This window comes from Anabrus simplex, chromosome 5, assembly GCF_040414725.1.
Source record: "Anabrus simplex isolate iqAnaSimp1 chromosome 5, ASM4041472v1, whole genome shotgun sequence".
Lineage (NCBI taxonomy): Eukaryota > Metazoa > Arthropoda > Insecta > Orthoptera > Tettigoniidae > Anabrus > Anabrus simplex.
This window is the reverse complement of record NC_090269.1, coordinates 43,769,900-43,794,408: the sequence shown is the minus strand read 5'-3', so window position 1 is coordinate 43,794,408 and position 24,509 is coordinate 43,769,900. Positions and strand designations below refer to the sequence as shown.

General features: G+C 39.0%; 1 protein-coding gene across 3 annotated transcripts in view; it reads left to right on the top strand.

Annotated features, from left to right (window-relative positions):
• Rexo5 (RNA exonuclease 5) overlaps window positions 1-24,509 on the top strand; it is a 164,989-nt gene that overhangs the window by 3,157 nt on the left and 137,323 nt on the right. Inside the window, exons 2-3 of one of the 3 annotated variants that reach the window (XM_067146856.2) lie at window positions 18,764-18,845; window positions 19,371-19,518. The exons of 1 other annotated variant lie outside the window; for it this stretch is intronic. In XM_067146856.2, coding sequence (XP_067002957.1) covers window positions 18,787-18,845; window positions 19,371-19,518 — 207 coding nt within the window. In that variant the 5' untranslated portion in view covers window positions 18,764-18,786. The remainder of the gene's footprint in view (window positions 1-18,763; window positions 18,846-19,370; window positions 19,519-24,509) is intronic. One more of the 3 variants, XM_067146857.2, reaches the window with a different exon arrangement.

The window sequence follows — 24,509 nt, the reverse complement described above, 5'->3', positions numbered from 1 at the left end:
GTCCGCTGTTTGCCCGGAAGACCTGCAGTTTCAGAGCTGATGTGTAGTCAGTGTAAGAAATCATCTCAGCTGTTATTCCTGGGCAGCTATATCACAATTATATAACTCCTCAATTGTTCTGTGATAGGCTGAGTGCTACTCAAACCAGCCATCATTATCAGGTACCGTTACATCCGTGATCTGGCCAGGAATCAAACTAAAGGCCTCCAGGTGGGAGGTAGACTCACTGCTTCTAGATCACGGAACTAGCCGTCATCGCCCAAAGACTCCAAAAATTGTCACTCAAGTGTTTTAGTACATAAAATTAGCAGAAACAAGATGTAACCTATTGAAAATTTTGTTAATAACTTATGTACAATTATAAGAATGAACACATTATTTTAAAAAGAATTCAGTAGGGAAGTTTCTGCTTCATAAACAGTTATGTCTAAAGTTCAAAAATTTTCTTGGATGGTTTTTTTCTCCAGGGTGGGGGATAATCTTACCAGCTGATGAAGAATCCCAAAATTAGCATAAGTCTGTTGCATGGTAATATTACTTAAAAGGCAGTTTATGGATTGAAAGGTAGAAAGTAGGGTTTCAATGAAAATGGAACAAGCCTTTTAAAATTCTAGAAATGTGGAGAGGACCGGTATCTCAAATGGCTTAGACTATCCATTGTGACATTGAAAGGTTTTGGATGCATGTTGAGCTGTCGTATATTTCTCTGCAGTTTCCCATCAAGCAGATCTAAAGGACACAATAGCTGTAGATGGGTTCGTTGTTCTTAGTGATCACACATTAAAATGGTGAATTCAGTTACTGTAAATCCTTACAGCAGTCTCGCAGGAATGGCAATACATTAATTCTTCCAGTACTGTTGCGTTACAGGTATATATAGGTATTGCCAGCAGATGAAGAACAGTTGCTGAAATAGAGGGAATCCGAGATTGAATTTGTTCCGGGGTTTGTCGTGGACCGCAGAGGTGAAAGAAGGTGCCGGGATAAATGGGTCTAACTACAATGTCAAGAAGTAAATTTAAAACATAAACTGAAGGTTATATTTTCGAAAAACAACAAGTTAACCAAATTTTCATAACGAAATGTCAGGTACACTGACAAATTCTAGACAAGACAAGAAATCCAAAATTTAGTGACATTTAAAAAAAACTGGGCTTCAAGCCCCTCGCATTACAGTTCTTGAGCTCCTAGCTCAAATTTACAAAAAGCACAAATTTACCCAAGGGCAGAAATCCATCAATACATTGAGCACTTGCTCCCAATTTACAACATCAAGCCTCCCAGAGACATTTTTACAACACTTGAAAAGAGCTGACGTGCTCTCAGTTTTCCAAGCCTATTCAAGGCAATATTAGAAAATTACCATCACTCACCACCAAGGCACAACTTACAAAATTTGAAACAGTGGTATCTAGTACCCAACCTATAGGGCCACTCTGGAAAATAACAGGTTAAGTAAATGGCCCGAAACACAAATTGAATGGAGGCATGTACTTGCACTCCTAGGTATGCATTCTTAAAACCTGAAGGGCACTAGGCCGATGAAACAGGGGCTATTCCCAAACTATGGAGGTGACTCGTATAAGGATAAATTAAGACATTACGGAAAGGAAGAAAACCTGTTGCAAAGCGTAGTCACCTCAAACCAATATGAAGGGGAGCTCGAGAGGGTACATCACTCTCTATCCCCGCTTTACAGTTAAAGATTTTATGAAGTTATTACATAAGCCGGCAGAAGTTACATTTTCAGAAGTAGGTTACATAGTTAAAGTTTCGGAACTCTCCCTCGGGTTAAACTGCAGAGCTAGCAAGAAATAAAGATGTTAAGTGGCCATTACCTTGTCGGTGTACTGCTGCCTGATGAAAGAGGCGCCTCCTGCTTGACACACACACTAGGTTAGATGACAATCAATTGGCCAAGAGACATGAAAATACGCAGTTTATAAACCCTCGGGGAAGGTTCGAGACCTTTCACGAATAAACCAGCCAGACCCTCTCAATTTATTGGTGGATTTAAAAGTTACACTCAAAATCGAAGAAGGCAGTGATGGGTTGAAAATAAATTACAGAAATTTAGGATTGGCTAGATTCAAAACTAGTGGAAAGAAAAGTTAAATATTGCCAACCCAAAAGTAAATGACCATCAATTAGTAAAAAAAAACTTATGAATACAAAATTTCTTTAAATCAAATAAAAAGTTCTTTCACTTCGCACCAGGGTGCATGATCATATTTTTTTAGCGGTGACAATTATGGAAGAATGCCCAAACTTCTTGATGAATGTTTAACAAAACAAGTAGAAATTCACGCAGTACAGGAAACTTCAAAATAACAAAATTCCATCAGATATTAGTGGTGACATCTTGTGAGCAAAGTTTTAAGTAGGTCTAGTTTCAAGTTCATGGTTTCTCCAGTAGAGGAGTTCTTTTAGGCTTTAGATTTATATGCGCGGCGTTGGGGTGTACCTCCCGGTACAGGATTATTTATTATTTGGGGTTGTAGTAAATATTGTCTGCACTTTTGGCTTCTTTGGAACCACTCACTTAAAAATACGTACATGGAAACCTTCTTGTCTGTTGGTCATGAAATTTTTATATGTTATAGCAACATGTATTCATAGTGTAATACCGTATTTGCACATAACTCACACTTTTTTGACAAAAAATAAGTGTGAACATTTTATTGTCACTGCCTTTAGTCTCTGAGCTATCCTCGCATGCATCATTCTGGTCCCCGTCCCATACTGCTTCATCCTGACTTTGGTCCGACACATTTGTGATGCCCGTCCTCAAAAAACTCTTCACAATAACGTCTGTCGACACCATAACCCATGCCCGCATAACCCAATCACACACGAGTTCATCTGATGGCCTCTTCATTTTGCCTGCTGGCATTAGTTCATGCTCCTCTCCTGCCATCCATTCAGCATACAATTTACGTATGTTGTCTTTGTAGGGCTTGTTGTCGGAAACATGTAAGTCCTGTAGACAATGTGTGAGTCCACCAGGAATTACAATGAGATCAGTTTTCATTTCCTGAAGACATTTCTTCGTGTCTTCTACCAAGTGTCTTGCAGAAACTGCCCCTCACTAGCTTTGCTTGGTGTCAAAGCAGTGCCCCTGGTCGTGCTCCCCACACCATTTGGACCCAATCCTGGACAAGAGCTGTATGCATCCATCCTTTCTCTTGAACCCGTACATGATTGCCTTTGGGAAGCTTCGCTTTAGGCACTGTTTTTCTATTGAAAATAATGTATGGTGGCAATTTTTTCCATCTGCAGTTTTTGCTAGCATGACTGTGCAATGCTGTTTTTCACACCCAGTTGTATGTTCAAGCACGCTAGATTCTCCCTTCTTATTGATGGTTGTTTTGCATGGCATGCCAAAGTTTATCGAAATTTGATCTGCATTGCCAATTTGAGATAAGAGGTAATTTTTTTTTCCCCGCATTGCTATCACATGGTGATGAAAATCTATGATTTTGTCGCTGAAATCTCTGGCAGAGAGATGTTCGCCTTTGTAGACACAATCCTTTTCGTGTCATGAATTTACGGATCCAACCCCGGCTCACTTTCAGATCCGAACAGCTGATTCCTCCTTTAATCGCTAGTTTGCGCACATTGAAATGTAGCATCTCGTGCAAGATACTAAAGCAATCATTTTGCAACTCTGTAACGTAATGAAGCAACTCGTCTTCCAGCTCAGGAAACTTACTGGTTTTCGGCCCTCTGAATGCCTTAAGTGTTCGGTTGGTGGTTTCTAGCACAGTTTTCTGTTTACGTCAGTAGTGAACATTAAACTCGGTCACACTGAATTCTCGACTGGCAGCTCTGTTACCATGTTTCAGCATATTTTTTATCACTTTGAGTTTAAACCCAGCTATATAACCCCCACATTTCTCCATACTTAAAGATCAACCTACACAGGAAAACTTAACTGAGAAACAACAGTGAAACTTGAAGACAGAATACTGGTACTTGTCGACAGTACAACAGATGGACGATACCAGTTCAGCCCGTTGCTGCCGAAATGGTTGCAACGAGACTGAAACACTTGGACATGTGCTGGGGTTCTGCAAGAGCACTGAATTACTGCGTAACAATCGTCCCATCGAGTAAGGACATCAATTGCTGAAGGCCTGAGGCAACATAGATGGGAGGTGCATAAAGAAGTTACTGCGTCTCTACAGACGACTCAGTAAGAAGAGTGGACATCATAGCCATCACTAAGAAAGAGAATTAAGCGATGGTGTTAGATCCTACCATTCGCTTCGAGACGGGCCTGCAACAAGCTCAGGATGTTAATCTGGAAAAACAAGCGATTTATACACCACGTCTGCCATATCAATCAGCCAAATGTAATATTCCTCTTGGTCAATGGGTTGTCAGAGGCCTCCTGTTTGGATTCAGAGGTACGCTACTGAAGAACACAGCCACTATCCTTCAAAATTTAAAAATTCTTTTTTATGACAGAAAAAATCTTATTACAGATCATAAGAGATTCTCTGCAAATACAGTTTCATTTATACCTGAAATCGTAATCTTCTTACGATGAATTTTCCAGAAAAGATATTTTATTATAATAATTATATACTGTAAATTATGTATTCCAGACTTTTATGGTCACCCTCACTGGAGGACAGATGATTTACTTTTTAATAAATCTTCCCACCAGACTAATGAACATTTTCAAAATCAGCATGCCAAACCATGTATGTTGACTTTTGTTGATTTCAAGAAGGCCTATGACTGTCGACTTATTCACCTTTCTAGATATTCTCAAGGAGGTGGGCACGAATAACAAAACTTGTTCCATCATCAAACAGACTCTGACAAACATCTATTCACAAGTAAAATTATTGACCCTTCGAGATCGGTGTTCAAGAGAATGGGCTTTTACCCATTCTTTTCAAAGATTTTCATGAGGGGAGAAACACACTATCCAATAATGGTATCAGGGTGGGCACCGGATCCAAAGCAGTGAATATAGACCTCCAGGCTGAAACATAACAAGAAGTATTTGAAGCTGTAGATGTTCAGATTTCCTTACCATTGCATTTCTTGATACCAGATATGGAAAAATCAGGTGTTGCATTCATTTTAACTATCTTGGAGCGATCATTTCCTTTAATGCATCAGAGAAAGAAACTGTGATATATCAGGCGTAACATATGGAAACAATTTTACACCTCTGTAAACGTACTTATCAGCCCATTTTGATCTTATCATATGCCAAATACCACCACTAGATCACAGAATGTCCTGAAGCCCTATATGCTGCTGAGTGCTTGGCCCTCATTCACCACAGTAAATGGAGAGGATTCCAATGAAAGAGAGGAAATTTTCATGAAAGATCCTCATCCTACATCTAAATCCCAAGGGCAAGACCATACCCAGGAATATTTTTGGAAGGGAGGGTTGTACGCTCCAGAAGCTAAAGCAATAGGAGCAATAAAATACCCTGTAGATGGGAATGGTAAATACATCCACAGTATCCTCTACCTGTCGTAAGAGGTGACAAAAAGGGGGACCTCACTTTGGAAGTGCGGGTTGGCAATCACGGTTCCCATAGCTGAGTCTGGCATTGCTTCCACTTACTAAGGCTCTACTATTTCATTCTTCCTTATTAGGTTTGCAAGGCCTAGGAAGTCTTTCATTTCTATCCTCTTCGTCGACTTTCCTGTTCTTTCGATGCCTTCATATCATTCTTCAAAGGTTGGACAACTTCCTCATTCCTTCTGATTGGTGTTAATATAGGCTGGTTGCCTTGTAGTGATGATGATGATGATGATGATTGCATATGGCATCTGGAGGGCGTAGAGCAGGTCTTTCAAGATGACGTGTTGTCAACTTGCGCATTGTGAGACTGGGTCCTTACCTGAGATGAATTCTATCGTCAAAAACAGTACAAATACCCATCCCCCGAACCAGAAGAATTAACCAATGAAGGTTAAAATGCTTGACCCGGCCAGGAATTGAAGCTGGTACTCCTTGAATCAAATGCCAGCATGTTAACCATTTAACCATGAAGCCAGACAAAATTCCTGTCCTCATCCGAAGGTGGTAAAGCTTTCTTCAGACACAGACCCATCATTTAAACCTCATACCACCCCTTCCATCATCCTTAAATCTCTGGCAGCCTCCGATGACGGTAGCTATTTTTTTAATAGTAGAACTAACAGTTATGCTAAAAAGGCAGATGTTGCACAGTTCAACTTCCTCTTAAAGCAATAATCACCACCATCAGTAAATAAAAATGCTATATTTGTAGTTGTGAAATAGATTTATAATACCAATATAGTTGGTCCGTTATTGGACATAGATTTAATCAAATGAAAATAGTGCAAACATCTTTAGAGTAGCACCTTCAACAACTCAGTGGGTTAAGTGGAAAGGTATAGTCACAGCGGTCTAGACACAAAGTACAAATTTGATACATTTTAAAAAAATCTTATAGCTGCTTGATTACATGAAAATATTTCTGTATATTGAGAATGATGCCACTCGTGTGTCATATTCAATAGTTCATTCCAGTTTATATATTTTATGTGAATTTCATTAATTTACAACTTGCACTTACAGATATGTCTTAAAACACTGCATTAAAAAATAATTTGTCTATAATTTTCATAATATTTTGAATTTGCAGTTGCCTATACCCATCTAGTTTTTGCATTTGGATAATGTTGGTGAAATAGAGGGGTCACTTCACATATTTTGACTCATTTATATTATCATTTTCACTTCATTCTTCAATTCTCTCTGTACAAATTATTTTCAAAAATGTATAGCTGAGGACGTTGCCTAGTTGTACTTCCTCTTAAAACAATAATCACCACCATCACTGGATTAAAACCATTTGGAAGAGAGTCAAGTTTTACAATTTGCATGTACCCATTTGGTCACTGCACTTACTTTTCAATCTCTATGGTGAATACGCAATGAGAACTGCATGAAGGCAGGTACTCACTAGGAGGCTGCAACATGCAACGCAATAGTTGCTGCAACCTTGTATAATGTGTGTGTTCGTCAAACCTCAATGTGAACACAAGTAGTTCCACAGCGTTCATTGTGACACATGCAGCAATGTCGTCCAGTATACTCGTCATAAGTGCTGTGTATATTCTGCTGCATTACCTAATCGAGGACTATAAACATCCCCGTCGTTGGTAGCAAGGTGACTTTTACAATGGTAAGCTAATTCCAATTTGCTTTGCGATTTGAAATCGCAAGGAATAAGTGGATATTTTAAGAATTTCACTCGTATATCACCAACCGATTTCGACTATTTATTAAATTTGGTTGAACCGAAAATAAAAACAAAGGACACAAAATTTAGAAAAGCTATATCTGTTCAAGCTAAATTGGCACTTACTTTGAGATTTTTAGCCACCACTGACAGTTTTACCAGCTTGCAGTATCTCTTCAGAATATCCAGGCAAGTCATAAATATTTTTTTTAATTTGCTTTACGTCGCACCGACACAGATAGGTCTTATGGCGACGATGGGATAGAAAAGGGCTAGGACTGGGAAGGAAACGGCCTTGGCCTTAATTGAGGTACAGCCGTGTCTGGTGTGAAAATGGGAAACCACGATAAACCATCTTCAGGGCTGCCGACTGTGGGGTTCGAACCCACTATCTCCCGAATGCAAGTACATAGCTGCGCGCCCCTAACCGCACAGCCAACTCACCCGGTAGTCATAAGTACATTTGTACCACAAGTGTGTCAAGCAATCATCACCGAATTAAAAGATCACATAGAGGTAAGGTTCATTTAATTTCATTTCATTAAACATATTTTTTGTATGACAGGTCATTGATATTGAAATCATTTGGCACTTCACTGAAGGGTCCCATAATAATGTAGAATTGCAATAAAATTCTATTAAATTTAAACAGGATTCCTCAGTCCACTCCATGACCTCTGCGCGTCCTGACTACGAAATGTGCCTGGAACACGTCAACGAACACACTGCGCGCCGCTTTGTGTTCGCCGGAATACCGGCAACCAGATGGATCACAGCGCGCCTCACTGCGAACGGCTGCAGCAACGAAGCTCAAGGCATACTCATTAGAAAAATATGGTTGCAGCAACCGTTGCATTGCATGTTGCAGCCTCCTAGTGAGTACCCGCCTTTAGATGACTGGAACAGAGGATTTTCCATTGGGGGATCCAAGATCAACAACTTGAGATTTGCTGATGACACCACCTTGATAGCATCATCTGAAGAGGAGTTGACAGAACTGATCAAGAGAGTGGAGGAAGCAAGCCTAGAAATTGGATTACGCCTAAATAGACAGAACACCAAAGTCATGATCGTCGATCAGAAGAACAACAACGGTCCACGTATCCAGCAGTTTGGAGGTTGTGAAGTTGTACATCAGTATGTATATCTAGGCTCCTAACTATCCAATTCTGGTGGTTCCAAAGAGGAAATAAAGTGAAGAATTGAAATGGCAAAGGTAGCAATGATCTGTCTGCAGAAGATCTGGCAAGATATCACCACCATCAATACAAAAAAGAAGCTCGTTGAATCTTTAGTCTTCTCAGTCTTCTTGTATGGCGCAGAGATGTGGACCCTCCTCAAACATGATCGTGATCAGATAGAAAGCTTTGAAATGTGGTGCTGGAGGAAAATGTTGAGGATTCCTTGGAGAGCTCATCGCACGAACACATCAATCCTGAACCAACTTCAGATAAAAGTTTGTCTATCGTGTAAGGTCTCCCAACAGATCGTACGCTACTTTGGATATATAATGCGTCGAGATGGTAGTCTCCAAAAGTTGATTGTTGAGGGCAAAGTCCAGGGAACCAGACGAGCACGAGTACCAACATGATTCATTGTCATGGTGAATGGTCCCCTATAGAGTTCTCTCAGAGTAACTACATTGAAAGCTTTAGACAGGGAAGAATGGTGGAGTATGGTTCATCGGCTAGATGGCTGAATATTACGATAGTCAAGATCAGTCATGAGGCAAATCGAAGAAGAAAGTTTTACAATTTGCATGTAGCCATTTGGTCACTGCACTTATAAACTTTGTCACTACTTGATGAATGTAATTTAGTTGTCACTGGCTCTGATCTTTCATGCTTGCACTGTGTGCATTCTGGGGCCTATTCCATAAAAGTATGGAATAATACTTTTCCGGACTATTAACTCTGCACTACCGTAATACAAATATTACAAGATTGTGTCCCACAAACGTTTTCTCTGCACTTGTAAGTTATTACTCCATACAATCGAATTAGGATGTATAAAGAGTGAATTAATTTGAACCTGGCTCTCCTTTAGAATTCAATGAATGTTTCAGGCCAAGTGCGACATGATAATCAAGGATCTGCTTCAGATCCATGGAGTATTCCAGAGTTGAGTACAATCTTATAAACTTCCTGATACAGTAATGATTAATTCTGTTTTCTCACTCTGCTGCTGAATGTGCTGAACCGTATTTCTTTCCGCTGCTGAGTTTTGTACAATATGTTCATTTTTGTTTCGTTTGACAGAGGCTCACCACTCCTGTTTTGCCTCTAGTCTTTCATATTCTGATAACTCACCTTTCATTGAGTGGAAACTATGGAGTGCACTTGTGTTCTGCAGAGACACAGCTTCTGGACCGGACAAAATCCATAATAAAATGTTTAAACATTTGAATGACTGATGTCTTGGTGATATCCCTATTCAACAGAGTATGGAGTGAGGGAGAGTTTCCATCTCGTTGGCATGAGGGAGTTGTAATACCAATTCTCAAGCCAAGTAAAGATCCAAAAACTCCTGGATAACTATATGCCAATGTGCCCAACAAATGGCCTCTGTGAGCTATTTGAAAGAATGACTTGTGTGGGCCTTGGAGGAGAGAGGTCTCCTGGCCAAACTACTAGTGTAGGTTTTGCTGTCATTGGACTGCCACTAATCACCTTGTCAGACTGGAGAGCACCATTCAAGAGCCTTTCGTTGGAGGGAACACTAGGTCACAGTGTTCTTTGACCTCGCAAAAGTCTGATACCCTGGCAGTATGAGATTATCTCCACCATACACCAGTGGGGATTCCAGGAAAATTTGCCAACATTTATTGAGAATTTCATGTCCGTCTGGCTCTTTTGAGTCCAAGTATGGAGGGCATATTCTCAATATTACGTTCAAGTAAATGAATTTGTACTGAATGTCAAACTGTTCACAACTGTTGACTAGTTGCCACTGCTGGGCCTGCAGTTGTTCCATTGCTGTATGTAGACTATTTAGCTCTGTTTCAGCTCCAGAAGGATGGCAGTCGCTTAGTGACAGTTACAGCAAGCTGTTAACTGAGTCGAAAGATCGGCCCTACAACACGGTTTTCGACTTTCAGCAGCGAAAACCTTGATTGTACTACACTTCTGTAAACATTGGCTTGTGGATCCTGAACTAGAGCTTTGCTTGTGAAATAGTGTCCTACAAGTGGTAGACAACGGCAGGTTTCTGTATCTCAATTTTGATAAGAGACTAACGTGGCTGTCCTACATCTGTCAGTTGAAAGTTGTCTGCATGAGGAAAAGTGCGTTAAGTTTCTCAGTGGCACTTCGTGGGGTCTGGTGGTACGGTGCTGCTGTGTTTTTACATGACTATGATTGTATCCTATATTGACTATTTAGTGCAGCATAATTTTTAGAACGAGGAGCTCTGCTGAACCTTGTTATAGTATACACCGGAGTGGAGTTAGGCTGGTAATTGGAGCTTTCCATAATAACTTGATTCCGAGCCTACTTGTTGAATCTGGAGTTCTCCCTTTATGAAAAAAACAGTAGCAGATACTCCTCACGTACACTGCAAAATTTGTGAAATACCGTAACATCCAAGATATCAGTGCATCTTTAATACCCAATACAACCAAAGGTACAAAAAATGGTTGAATGCCACACAACTGATTGAGATTTGAATTGTGTCGTGAGTTGGATGTAACTATCGGCGCTTGTCTTGAGCAGACCCCTAGCGAGGTACCTCCTTGGTGTGTTCCGCGACCAGATATGACTAGATCTACAACTACTCGATGGACCTAAGGAGAACACGGTTGCCTCTGTTCATATGAGGTGTTTTCCAGGACTTTGTTCACCAGTGTCCTTCACAGATGGTTTTAAGAAAGGAGAGAATATTGGATGCATATTTGTCTCCAATGATCTTGCTTCCTAGTGTCTGTAGTATGCATCCTGCTTCTCATGTATTGACTCTCTAAGTTTTCTGCAGTCTATTGATACAGGTTTGCCGCAACACCCACTTGTACAGCAGATTCATGACTTTCTATCCAGGTTGTGTGATACTGGCACCCGAATCACATGTGGCTTCCAAGTTGTAAAAGAAGGCTGTTACCATCTAGTCCTAAGAACGTTCCTGTATTTATTCTTGGTTATGTTGAACTATGTTGGCGTCCTGAAAATTGAAGTGGCCAGCTATTTGAACATCCCACATACTTCACAGTGAGTGATCATAATGTTGTGTTAAAAGATGTATGCACTCTTGCCTCCTAAAGAGGGAAGAGCAATCCAACCCCCCTCCAGTGTGTTCTTGTGGTGCTGAATTCACTGTGGCCCATATTCTCCTCTCTCTGGCCTAAGATGGAACCTCGACCTGCAAACTTTTACTAGCCGATGGCCAGAATACTGGTGATCTCATCATTATGTTAAAGTGGTTCAACGAAGCACATATAAATTTCAAGTGTTATTTTATTCGGAGAACTTACATTCCCTTTTGATGTGTTTAGGTCCAGTTTTGGTTTAATAAATTCTTTTAAAAAATTTCAAGTTCCCCGTTCAATAAATAATTTTAATATTCTTTTTTTTTTTTTCACTTAATATGTTCAGAGAGGATGGTTACCTAGTTGTACTTCCTCTTAAAACAAAACACCACCATCCTACCACCATGTTAATTCTATTAATTCCACTAATGTCCTTCTCAAAACCTGAGTACTACAATATTTCACAGGCTAGTATTGAATATTAGTTAATTTAGCTGCTTATAGAAAGAAACCAAGAAGGAGTATTTGCACTAGTGATTACTTTATGCATGTGCTTCTGCTTGTAAGTATGCTGACATTACTTGTAAGAAACCATAGTTTGCTAACAAGTGTAGCTCTGTGCTTTATAGAACACAAGAGTATAACACCATGCTTTATAAGGGATTGTAATTTGTGGAATATGCCCCTGGTTGCAATTGAGCTTGCTTTAACTGAAGTGATGGACTAAAAGACTAGCAACCATACTTACACTACTAGATTTTAGCAGTGCGTGTGACCTGCTAAATATCCAGTCTTTATAGAGAAAAACCTTCTACTGGTACCAAGCTTTAACATTTTTTTATACCTTGCAGAATGTTACAGCTCGGAATGTTACTTCACAGTAGCAACTCATGAAAACCAGAGCCCCTAAGAGTCGGTCCTTGGGCCACTTATGTTTGCACTCTATATTAATGATATTTCCCCAGTAATAGATACCACTTTTATGCAGATGACGTCCAGATTTACTTCTCTGTGAGGATCAAGGACCAAATGCAGTAAGAGATGTAAATACAGATTTTTAACTCTGTGTTTGCATTGGTTAAAACTCTCTTCTTCAAGTTGAAAGAGACTCAAATTATTATAAACGGTTCTCAGAGATAATAAAATAACCTATAATATTCCTCCAGTGACATTAAAAAGCAACCAGAATGCTTTACAGTGAAGTAGTTGAGAACTTCAGTTTTACTCAGAATACACCCACTGAAATATCCTAAAGACATTTTACCTCAAGACATAAAGATTAATCTCCTCCAAACTCTGACTCTACTAATTCTTCTTGACTGTTGCAATATTGTCCTTGTTGTGCATTCTGAACCGGAACTTTCCTTGCAAAACAGTGTACTACAGTTTGTAGATACCTGCAGGTTTCTGGATCTCTATTTTGATAAGACTAATGTGGCAGCCCCACATCCGTCAGTTGAAGGTTGGCTACTTGAAGAGAAGTAATGTAAAGTTTCTCAGCAGTACTTTGTGGGGAATTGACCATGAAAAACAATTAAACTTGGCACCGACCTGTGAACTTCAGTTTCCTTTTAGTTTGTGTTACAAAACTCACCTTACCCCTTACCCCTAGACGCACAACTCTTTCCTTGCTGAAACTCAGTGCATGATGGAAGTTTCGTATACCGATGTCTGTACATTGAACTCTGAATGAAAATCTGTCCTGATATATTTCTTCAAATTTTATTTCCTGTTCTCATTCCATAGTCATACCATTCGATCCAACAATTCCTTTGCTATTCCTATCAGCCACAATATATTCTTTTGTCTGAAACCAGGAACTCTGAGATCATCACTGCACTGAGATTACCTGGTGACTATTTCATGTGTCTGGTGACATATGCTAGGATGTGTGTTTGATCTAATATAGCATGTAGGTTAGTAACATTGTCATTTTGCAGTTAAAAATATGCTTTACTTCTACTATTATGCATAACTTAATGTTATACAGTAGGCCATACTTGTATCTTTTATCTTGTGTACATAAAGTTTAAGTAATTTTAGTGCATGATGCTACATTTATTTTCTCTTTTCTCTGTTATATTCCCTTGTTGACTCTGGTTTACTTGTTAACATTATGTTCTACTTGGTTTAATTATCATATTATGTATTTCTATTGTTGTTCATTGTATTCTTCCATGCTTTGTCAAGTGTTCTGCCTTTCCGTTTTTTTAATTGATTATTCCTTTAATTATCTTGTAAGTGACTTGATTACTTGTAAGACAGAACTGCAAGCACTAACTTTACCATTCATAAAGTCATAAATTAAATAATAATTGAATTGCCCATGTGTTGATCTCAGCTGGGGTGTAAGTTGGGGTGATATAAACAATGCTTACTTGACTGTTTAACCCTCAAGCAACAACGTCCTTTTGAAAGCCTGTTTGGTTTCCATCTGAAAAAATGCCAACGTCCTTTCAAAAGGACGTTCAGTATTTATTTTTTGTTAAAAGTAACAGTCATTTCCTTTCAGAATTTCCCAATATAGTTAGTTAAAGACTTATTATTTTTACAATAAATAGCCTCTTTTTATTTTCAAGGCCATTGATTCAGTATATCAGTCCAATCAGCAGGCATATTTATTGGCACACTTTACTTGGCACGGCAACAACACTAGCAGTCTCGCTGTGTACCTTGTTCGCTCTGTGTCTAGTTGTTCTCGATATTTTACTTGTTCATTTATTGCTGTGAAAATGATTACTGTTCTTGACAAAACATAGTGTGTTTGAGAGGTCTTGGAAAATATAGTTGTACTGAATTTTTATTATTATTATTATTATTATTATTATTATTATTATTATTATTATTATTATTATTATTATTATTATTTGTAGTATGTTATGTAAGAGAAGTTTGTACCATATTTCATTAGTATTGATATATAAACAAAACATTAGACTCTTTTTGTGCTCATTTGGATATGGAAACTATTTTTACTACGGATTTATTTTTGGTACAAAATTAATGAAATTTTCAACATAGCTTCATAACAGGTTGTGCTATTCAATAAATATGTTTGCGATGTATAAAATTCTTTGTTCTACCCAAATTTTATTGCTAAACTTTTGTTTTATTATTAATTAATGTTTTGGGGTTTTCGATGCCAAATATTTACTAATAGTCATAAATGAACTGAGTAACGCTTTATTCGTATAGGCAATCATATTAATAAAATAATGAAAATTTCAAGTTTCTACCTACAATAACAGCTGAATTGTGAGTGATCAAACAAAAGCTTCCAAAAAAACGGAAACTGGCCTTGGCGCTCAGCGGTAGGAAAACCGTAATAGCACGCGGGGCTCAAAGGGTTAAGCTATGAAATATTTTATAATTATATTGTACCAGGGTTTAGTTCACATAGTACATTATGTCCTGATGTCAATACTAATTTCATGATAGCATAGTAGCAAGCTGTCAAGTGAATTTGAAAACAGTATTGTATGTAGTATCACAGGTTAAATAGTCATTTACTGGCAGATGAATTTTCTTGTGAATATTTATTTCAATGTACACTGACTGACAGAGCAAATGCAACACCAAGAAGGAGTGGTTCGAAAGGGATGAAAGTTGGGGAAAAAACAGAGACGGCACGGACGAATAATTGATGTTTATTTCAAACCGATATGCAGGTTACATAATGCGCACGGCATCGACTCAGTAGGATGTAGGACCACCGCGAGCGGCGATGCACGCAGAAACACGTCGAGGTACAGAGTCAATAAGAGTGTGGATGGTGTCCTGAGGGATGGTTCTCCATTCTCTGTCAACCATTTGCCACAGTTGGTCGTCCGTACGAGGCTGGGGCAGAGTTTGCAAACGGCGTCCAATGAGATCCCACATGTGTTCGATTGGTGAGAGATCCGGAGAGTACGCTGGCCACGGAAGCATCTGTACACCTCATAGAGCCTGTTGGGAGATGCGAGCAGTGTGTGGGCGGGCATTATCCTGCTGAAACAGAGCATTGGGCAGCCCCTGAAGGTACGGGAGTGCCACCGGCCGCAGTACATGCTGCACATAGCGGTGAGCATTTAACGTGCCTTGAATACGCACTAGAGGTGACGTGGAATCATACGCAATAGCGCCCCAAACCATGATGCCGCGTTGTCTAGCGGTAGGGCGCTCCACAGTTACTGCCGGATTTGACCTTTCTCCACGCCGACGCCACACTCGTCTGCGGTGACTATCACTGACAGAACAGAAGCGTGACTCATCGGAGAACACGACGTTCCGCCATTCCCTCATCCAAGTCGCTCTAGCCCGGCACCATGCCAGGCGTGCACGTCTATGCTGTGGAGTCAATGGTAGTCTTCTGAGCGGACGCCGGGAGTGCAGGCCTCCTTCAACCAATCAACGGGAAATTGTTCTGGTCGATATTGGAACAGCCAGGGTGTCTTGCACATGCTGAAGAATGGCGGTTGACGTGGCGTGCGGGGCTGCCACCGCTTGGCGGCGGATGCGCCGATCCTCGCGTGCTGACGTCACTCGGGCTGCGCCTGGACCCCTCGCACGTGCCACATGTCCCTGCGCCAACCATCTTCGCCACAGGCGCTGCACCGTGGACACATCCCTATGGGTATCGGCTGCGATTTGACGAAGCGACCAACCTGCCCTTCTCAGCCCGATCACCATACCCCTCGTAAAGTCGTCTGTCTGCTGGAAATGCCTCCGTTGACGGCGGCCTGGCATTCTTAGCTATACACGTGTCCTGTGGCACACAACAACACGTTCTACAATGACTGTCGGCTGAGAAATCACGGTACGAAGTGGGCCATTCGCCAACGCCGTGTCCCATTTATCGTTCGCTACGTGCGCAGCACAGCGGCGCATTTCACATCATGAGCATACCTCAGTGACGTAAGTCTACCCTGCAATTGGCATAAAGTTCTGACCACTCCTTCTTGGTGTTGCATTTGCTCTGTCAGTCAGTGTATTACATATTGTAATGTTCTCATAATTGATATCAACATCATAGACAATCTGTAACTTCTGACATCTAATTGAGAATCACTTGTTTCAACTTAATGATTATGATACTGTAATTAAATTAAAAAATACATCCTTTCTTATTTACAAATTAACAAATTACCTATTATTTATGTCTGTTTTGAACTTCAAGAGCATTTCTCTTGTTCCTGTTTGATTTAATTCAATAGCAGGAATTTCTGTGGCCTTATTGAAATTGTGGTTTATCAGCTACTGAGTGTGTTCTATATTATTAAACAAAACTAGACAGTTTACTTATTATCTTGCAATTAATCTTCTAAAGATGCCAGTGTATGAAGATTTAAAGTTTGCCCTTATCCTTCTAGGTTTTGATATTTGTCCCTGCCATTCTTTTTTATTGCTCACTTTTTTGTGTTTATCCTTGTGTGTGTTTCTAGTTTCTATATTTGACTTAATCAAAAAATCCTGGTGATTTTGCGATGCTAAATAAATGCAAAACAACAGCTGTTACATCTTAAGCAACTATTCTTTCTTTTTTACCAGTGGCTATATTTAGCTGTATGGTCAGATCACTTCCTTGTGTCATAAAGAGAATATTGTTAGTTGAGCAGTTGGCAGTACCTGGATTTTTATTTCTACAGCAGATGACTCACAAGGAACACCCCCAGTTTTGAACTAGCAGAATTGTACCAGGTCACATACATGGGGGTCACCATAACATTCAGAGAAAAATAAAGGGCCCATAACTGAATCCCAGTGTGGTTCTGTCCATTTGAACCCAGGGGTGTTCCTTGTCGAGAATGGAGAATCGCCTGTTTTATGACGGACTTGCTTCGATTATTATCTGAGTTGTATCATTTTCCTATTTTTTGTATTTTACTAAAATAGTTAAACCTAATTTCATTATTATCTCATTTTCCTGTATAGTCAACTGTATCTGACAAAAATATTGCAGTTCACACAAAGCAATATGTATGAGATGTTAGGGTTGAAGCTTCCATGTTGTCATGAACCACTATTACATTCTGTGTCTAGTTTGGACCATGTCAATGTTCAATGTTTAATTTACGTTATACTTATCAAGGCGATGTTATACCCCTTGTTGATATGAGATATGCCTCCTCCGCAGGCAGCTAAAATTGGCTAATAGTTGGCATGTTCCAAGAATGTAACATATAACATGATTAATGTACATAAGAGCTGCATGTAACATATTGAATCTTAAAATGTTATTGTACTTCTCCCTCCCTTAATGCAAAGGATAGTGTTGCTTTGTTGCTATAGTAAATTCAACAAAATAGTTTTTCGTTTTATTTCGATAGATGATGAACACAAACAAGGTCAGAAAGCCTATGCAGTGTGGCAGCTTTCTTTCATCTCAGGTTTTTTCCAATAAAATACAGTAATATTATTTTACCTTGACTGCCAATTGCAAGCCTTTTGATTTGATGGCACCTGGCTCACTTGTACATCAATTTCAGTATCCTATTCTTCTTACTAAGTCACCACCATAGTAGTGCTACAGTCAGCATTCTTATTAGCAAGGTCCTAAAACTTTGCAAGACAGAGTGCAGGATTTTCACTGAGGATGTGTGATGTGTTTGCAAGAGTTCATTTATATGTTGACACATGAACGACGTAGTAAGCTGTGCATTTTCTCTTCTTCAAGTATCCACCTACCTTGGCTATAATCTTAACACAAGATGCTTGATCACTAACCAATTGGCCACCAGGAGTGATAATAATACTATTATGTTCTTATACAGCAGAGGTATTGTGCACTAAGCTGTTTTTTCTTTTCTTTTTTCTTCAGATACACATTGCACAGTAATGATAAAGTAAACTTTAGTCTTGTATAAATTCCTTTATAGATGTACAGTTAAATAAACTCAGTATATAGTATTTTTGTGAAAGTGTGTGGCAGGGCAAACTGGTTACACCTTGAGTGGTATTCTGACATTCCTGCCGCACTGTGTATGCTTTACTACAGTATATTGATCTTACAGAGGCTGTTACATCTGATACAGTAACTATTTGGTGTCAGATGATACACTTGGTTCCTTTGTACAATACAGTATCCCCTTCGAATTAAAGGTTATCAAAGTAGTATATTTTCAGAAAGTAGTAGATAAATTCACTTCTCAAAGTGTCTATTTCTATAGTGAAATCCTTGTAATATTGGTTCTGAGTACACTTCAACTCCTGTGACCCTCTGTCTCCTGTCCTTTAAGGCCTACCTCATCCACCCTGGTATGGATATAAATATATATATACAGTATAAGATATAAATATTTCAGCGGGCAGCCGTCCTCAGTGAGAGATGCGTCTTATATCTTTTGTGGCATCTCTGTTAAGTGTGTCTGCCGCAATCTTATGGTGGTAAGTAGGAGCTTCCCTTTCTTGTTCAGTACTGTCTTCATGTTGCTTTCTTATTAAAATGTTAATGGCGTTGATAGGAGCTTATGACCTTGGAGTTGGATAAATCAAAGCATTATCTCATCCTGTGGGTTGCAGGGCAGAATTCACTATGATAATTCCCTGCTTGTCAAGAAGGGTGCCTGAAAGGGTTCGTTAGTTTAGTGTGTGTCCACAGTTCTATGATACCTCTTGAGTAATTTCCTAATACTGTGACTTCTGTAGAGACAAATTCAGTAATTAATGTAATAACATTGCATTAGTATAGGAATAGATATTAGAGGATAACTATCTTATCGTGCTCGCAGAAGAACCGTGTCGTCATTCAACCAGACGTGATGACAATACTGAATGAAGTCATAGTCTTCATTATGTTAAGTCGATAAAGAACAAAATTATAAAATATTGTGGGTATATGAAATTCTAATACTGAAACCAGGGAAATAAAATGTTACTTTCAAACTAATGTGAAAAATTCTTGCCTTTTAGGCTACTGAGGGTATCAATGTTAGGAAGTATTACTGCATTTTCGAAAATGAAGCCCTTGACATCCAAACAATTGCAGCGAATGGAAAAGAAACAGAAGAAAATGGCAGCATATCTAGAAATTGCAAAATTGAATGATAAAGACAGGAAGGTGAGTTTGCTTTAAATTTCTTTCCATCCATTGGCTAATGAATGTAACTGATTAATAAGTATTGGGTATAAATCAATGCAACTTTCAAAATTATTGTATTGTACTTGTTGAAGGGTACTGGTACTTGTTACTTACAGAATTACTTCTAGAACTATATACATAGTAACAGCTATTTGGGCAGTTAAATAAATCCCCTTGTTTTTCATGTTACTAATTGTGCTTTTGTGATTATAATATTTCAGAAATCTCTTCTTTTAACTATTTCACTTGATTTTCAGTTTTTACCTGCAGGTTAAAATCCTTTCATTATTTATTTACCAGGCGAGTTGGCTGTGTGGTTAGGGGCTGGCAGCTATGAGCTTGCATACAGGAGATAGTGGGTTCGAACCCCACTGTCGGCAGTCCTGAAGATGGTTTTCCGTGGTTTCCCATTTTCACACCAGGCAAATGCTGGGGCTGTACCTTAATTAAGGCCACGGCTGCTTCCTTCCCACTCCTAGCCCTTCCCTATCCCATCGTTGCTATAAGACTTCTCTGTGTCGGTGCGACATAAAACAAATTGTAAAAGAAAATAATTAAATTAATATTTATTCTGTTCAAATAGTTGGAACCTTCAAAAATATTTGAAAATTACATCGTAGTGTTCCAGATGTTTATAATAGTGGTACAGTAAAACCTCATTAATTCGAAGTCTTTGGGACACATGAATCAGACTCAAATTACATGATTTTGAATTAACCGCCAATTTATAAATCAGAAATATTAACCCTTGTCGCGTCACAAAGAATTCTAAGACCCATGAATGCATGCAATCCGGTTTAAACCTTTCGAATGCCATGGAAAACACTATTTCCGAAATGCATCCAACAAGGTGCTTTTACATTATTCTCACGATGCACTTGGAGAAAGCACTGCCAAACATAACCTCACTCAACGAAAAAAAAAAAAACAAGTTTCAAATACTAGGACAAATTATGCTGGCCCCACTGTTTAAATGCTTTATCTCTTGGATTACTGTACTGTTTGCATTTTTACATGCCTTGTACTTGCACGGAAAGTGCCCGACGCCCTTAAAACATCGTGGCTCATCAAACTTTCATATGACGAGGGAAGGAAGTCTCTCACTGTACAATGACCCTTGTACGATTTCTGGGCTGGCATTTCTCTCCTTTAGAACCATAAGTCTATTTGGGCTCGGCATTAAAAAAATGTAGTTTCATAAGCATTGACAATATTGTTTGGTGCATTGGTGCATTTGAGCTTCGCTTTTTCGCCAACTGTTGCCCATCGCCAGTGTTCGCGGATTCTGCTTCTCCGCACACTGCCTGCTACGTGATATTGTGGCGTTCCTTAAAACACTGAATTAAAAAGAAATACAATTTCACTCGAACTTAACAAATATGAAGCACACTGTAGACACACCAAAGTGAGTGAAAGTGTGGAAAGCTACCCCTGCACATTCCGGAAGATGCGTTCTTTCAAGACACAGAGAAATTTTGAATTTAAATTACTCTGTAAAATACTATTTTTTAAAGTAAAGGGCAGTTTTGAATTAAAATTCTGAATTTCGATAATGGGACCGACATTGTTCTTCGAATTACAAATTATCTGTATTTAGAATTAAACAATGTAAATAACATGCAAAATCGTACCTCATGTTTCCGGGAATGAGAGCTTCTTTGAATTAGGTGCGATTTTGAATTAACCAATTTCGAATTATCGAGGTTCTACTGTATATGATGATCTGAAATTTACATTGATTTTGAAAGAAATTGCCTTAACTGACCCATTTAATGTTCTGTTGCTATCTGAATAAATACAGCATATTTTACTGAAAGGTACTTGTAGGGTAGATAGAGGGATAGATGCTTGTATTGTTCTTCTAAGTACGTTGATTTTTGATCTCTTATCTGTTTTTTAATATCCTGGAGTGGGTGTACACCCGTATGAAAAACCGGGGAAACGGAAATGTCAGGGAATTCGATAAATAACGGGAAGACCAGGAAATGTCAGGGAATTCAGAAAAAAATCTGGAAATTCCTTCTTCAGCCAAGTAAAATGGACATATTGTAGTTATCCCTGTAATAGAAACACATTTTTCAGTTTTTATAACATTAAACTAGGGCATGTCTTTTATGACAGGAATAAATTGCAAAGAAAACTAAATAAACATTTTAAAAAAACAAGTGTGATCTCGAATGTGAAGTAAGTGATAGCATCAATAGCTTTATGGATAGCCTATATCAATGTTTTGATCTGCTTGCTATTGAATATTCTGTGTTGTTGAGGAATGGCAAGCTTGATGAATTAGTTCTATATTGCGTTCTCAGTTTTTCTAATTGCTTAAATACATGGCCTCCACAACAAAATATGTATATAGACAAAATTCCACAACCCAATGAATGACTGTGTTTGTTTACTATGTAATGATGTGTATGATAGTTACCTCATAAAATGTAAAAACAGACAAAAAACACTGAATGCAGAAAATTGCGAAATTCACCTAAACTTAATACTCTTCTGAGTGATTATTATTATAATTATCATTAAATTCCCTGATGTAGGTAAGCCTTGTGTAAATGTTTCGTGCATCGTGACACCATTCAGGCCGCGCCATGTTGAGTTTCTAATCTATCTTTCATGCGAGGAGTTCGGAAGTTTTGAGGCACGACTAATAGCTTGTAATATCATGTGTAATTTTGTGAATACAGAACAAGATTTAAAATAAAGTAACGTCACATTGTAAGATGAAAGTTATTTGTTGGTTTGGAGATTTTGAGTTTATGATGTTTGTATGTATTCAGTCTTGATCCAGCCAATCTCAAGGTGCCATTCATATTGAGTTATATTGGTTGAGCGCAATCTTGAAACCTGGCTGCCAATTGTATTGTCTACATCACCACGTGGTTAAGCTACCTCGTTCGGCATGTGTGGTATAGGTTTAATAGTGTTCATTGCAGATGTCATTTTATTTGCATCCGTGTGTTTCTGTGGTTTCCCATTCTTTCGTGTACCATACCCGAGTACAGTTCGTAAAGGACAAGTGGCAAGAATGTGACTTGGCAAAAATTGGCACCGTGGTCTCGATCAGCCATAACCTCCTCCTTATGCCAGTCATTAACTGCGAATAATTTTTTTTTTTTTTAATTCTTAATAATAATGTACCTATTCTTGTTTTAGTGTTGGATATTGTTAGGAAGTGCATACACTATCTTTGAAGGTTTTGTGAATTTTTCACTTATGATCCGTGTGTGATTTTCTTAGTACGGTATTACATTTTACGATGGCGGTGTGCTGCAGTTATATTGCATCAGCTGTTATCGAAGCAGTAGAGTGCTGGCAGCATAAGTAAGGCAATGCTCACATGTTTTGCGAACTGTCAATAAAAAAGAAACATGCGGAGTATAGACTGTTTCAAGATTTTTTTACAATATCCTTATGTTACTTCTTTTTTTTTCAGCTAACAATGTCTTACCAAACCCAAGGAAAACTTCGTTTAATGAAAGGTGGCTGCTTGATGATTCTTTCAGAACATGGTTGAAACCCATGCCTCAGGACAAATTTCCAGCATATTGCATAATATGAAAAACGTCATTTTCTCTTAGCACCCTGGGGAAGGTGGTGTTAAAAAGTCACACGGGAGGAAAGAAGCATGCCAGTATTGTCAAGTTCAGCCAGTTCTCGTCATCCCTTTCAAGTTATTTTAAAAAAGAACATTCGAATAGTGAAGTAACGAAAGACTTAAACTCAGTAGATAATATCCTGGCCGCAAACACAAATTGTCCATTGCCTGCCACAGCTACCAACGAACTCTATCACATATGACTCCACTGCTGCTGATCTGTTTCTTCTTCTCTTCCATTAAAGAAGGTTCAGCAGAGACAAGATGTCTACAGAATTATCTTTCAAGAGAGCAAAGCTGAGATTATATGGTGCATGCATACTGTCATGCAACACCATTCTTTACGTACCAGTGAAGCTAGTGTACGTTTGTTCCCAGTAATGTTTCCAGACTCTGAAATAGCTTCGAAAGTTCAGCTGTACAGAACGGAAGTTGCTTATGAAATCACTCGTGGTTTGGCTCCCTATTTTCATAAACAAGTTCTTGAGATGTGTAGTAAGTGCACACATTTCACTGTTGGTTTTGATGAGTTACTGAATAAAATTTCTTAGATGGGCCAAATGGATCTTCTCGTTTGTTGCTTCAATACTGATTCTAATGAGGTATGCACTTTAGATGCAAGTTAGATTTAAGACTAGCTGATGTACCCACGCTTCGCTACGGGGTTCTCAGAAAGACTGTCTTTGTGGTTTTCCTAACTGAAGTCAACATAGGTCATTACAAAAATGTCAGTAGGAATGTAGTGATTAAAAGTAATGTTATCATATAAAATACTCTATCAATTGAAAAACGCGCATTTTCTCACTTTTAACGAGCAGTACTATGGTGCCAAACCATTAGTACAGAACATACAGAAAGCAAGACTGAGATGGTTCAGGCATGTAAAAAGAATGGGAAAGGAACAGGTAGATAGAAGGGAATTAGAAAGAGAAGTTAGGGGAAAGAGACCAGTTGGAAGACTGAAAAGAGGGTGGATGGATCAGATTTGGAAGGACATTAGAGTAGCTGAATTGGATGTGGCGGAAGTAATGGAGCAGGAAAAGTGGAAGGACACAAAGGAGTGGAAGAGGCTTGTTAACCACACCCGGGCGACTGAAGTGGGACATTGATGATGATGATGATGATGATGATGACTACGGTGCCGTTCTAACAGTCCAGAGTTTCAGAGCTCGAATGATGAGGCCGCAAATAGCCGTGAACACTCCTCTGCCATTATTCCTTTAAATATGCACACTGCTCATTCCAGTTAGTGCCTCAGAGTAAGGATTGAATAGCTCGAATGCTATGATGAACCAGTGTGTTATGTACCAGTAGTTTCCCCTATGGGTGGGGGTGGTAGAATAACATCCACAGTATCCCCTATCTGTCG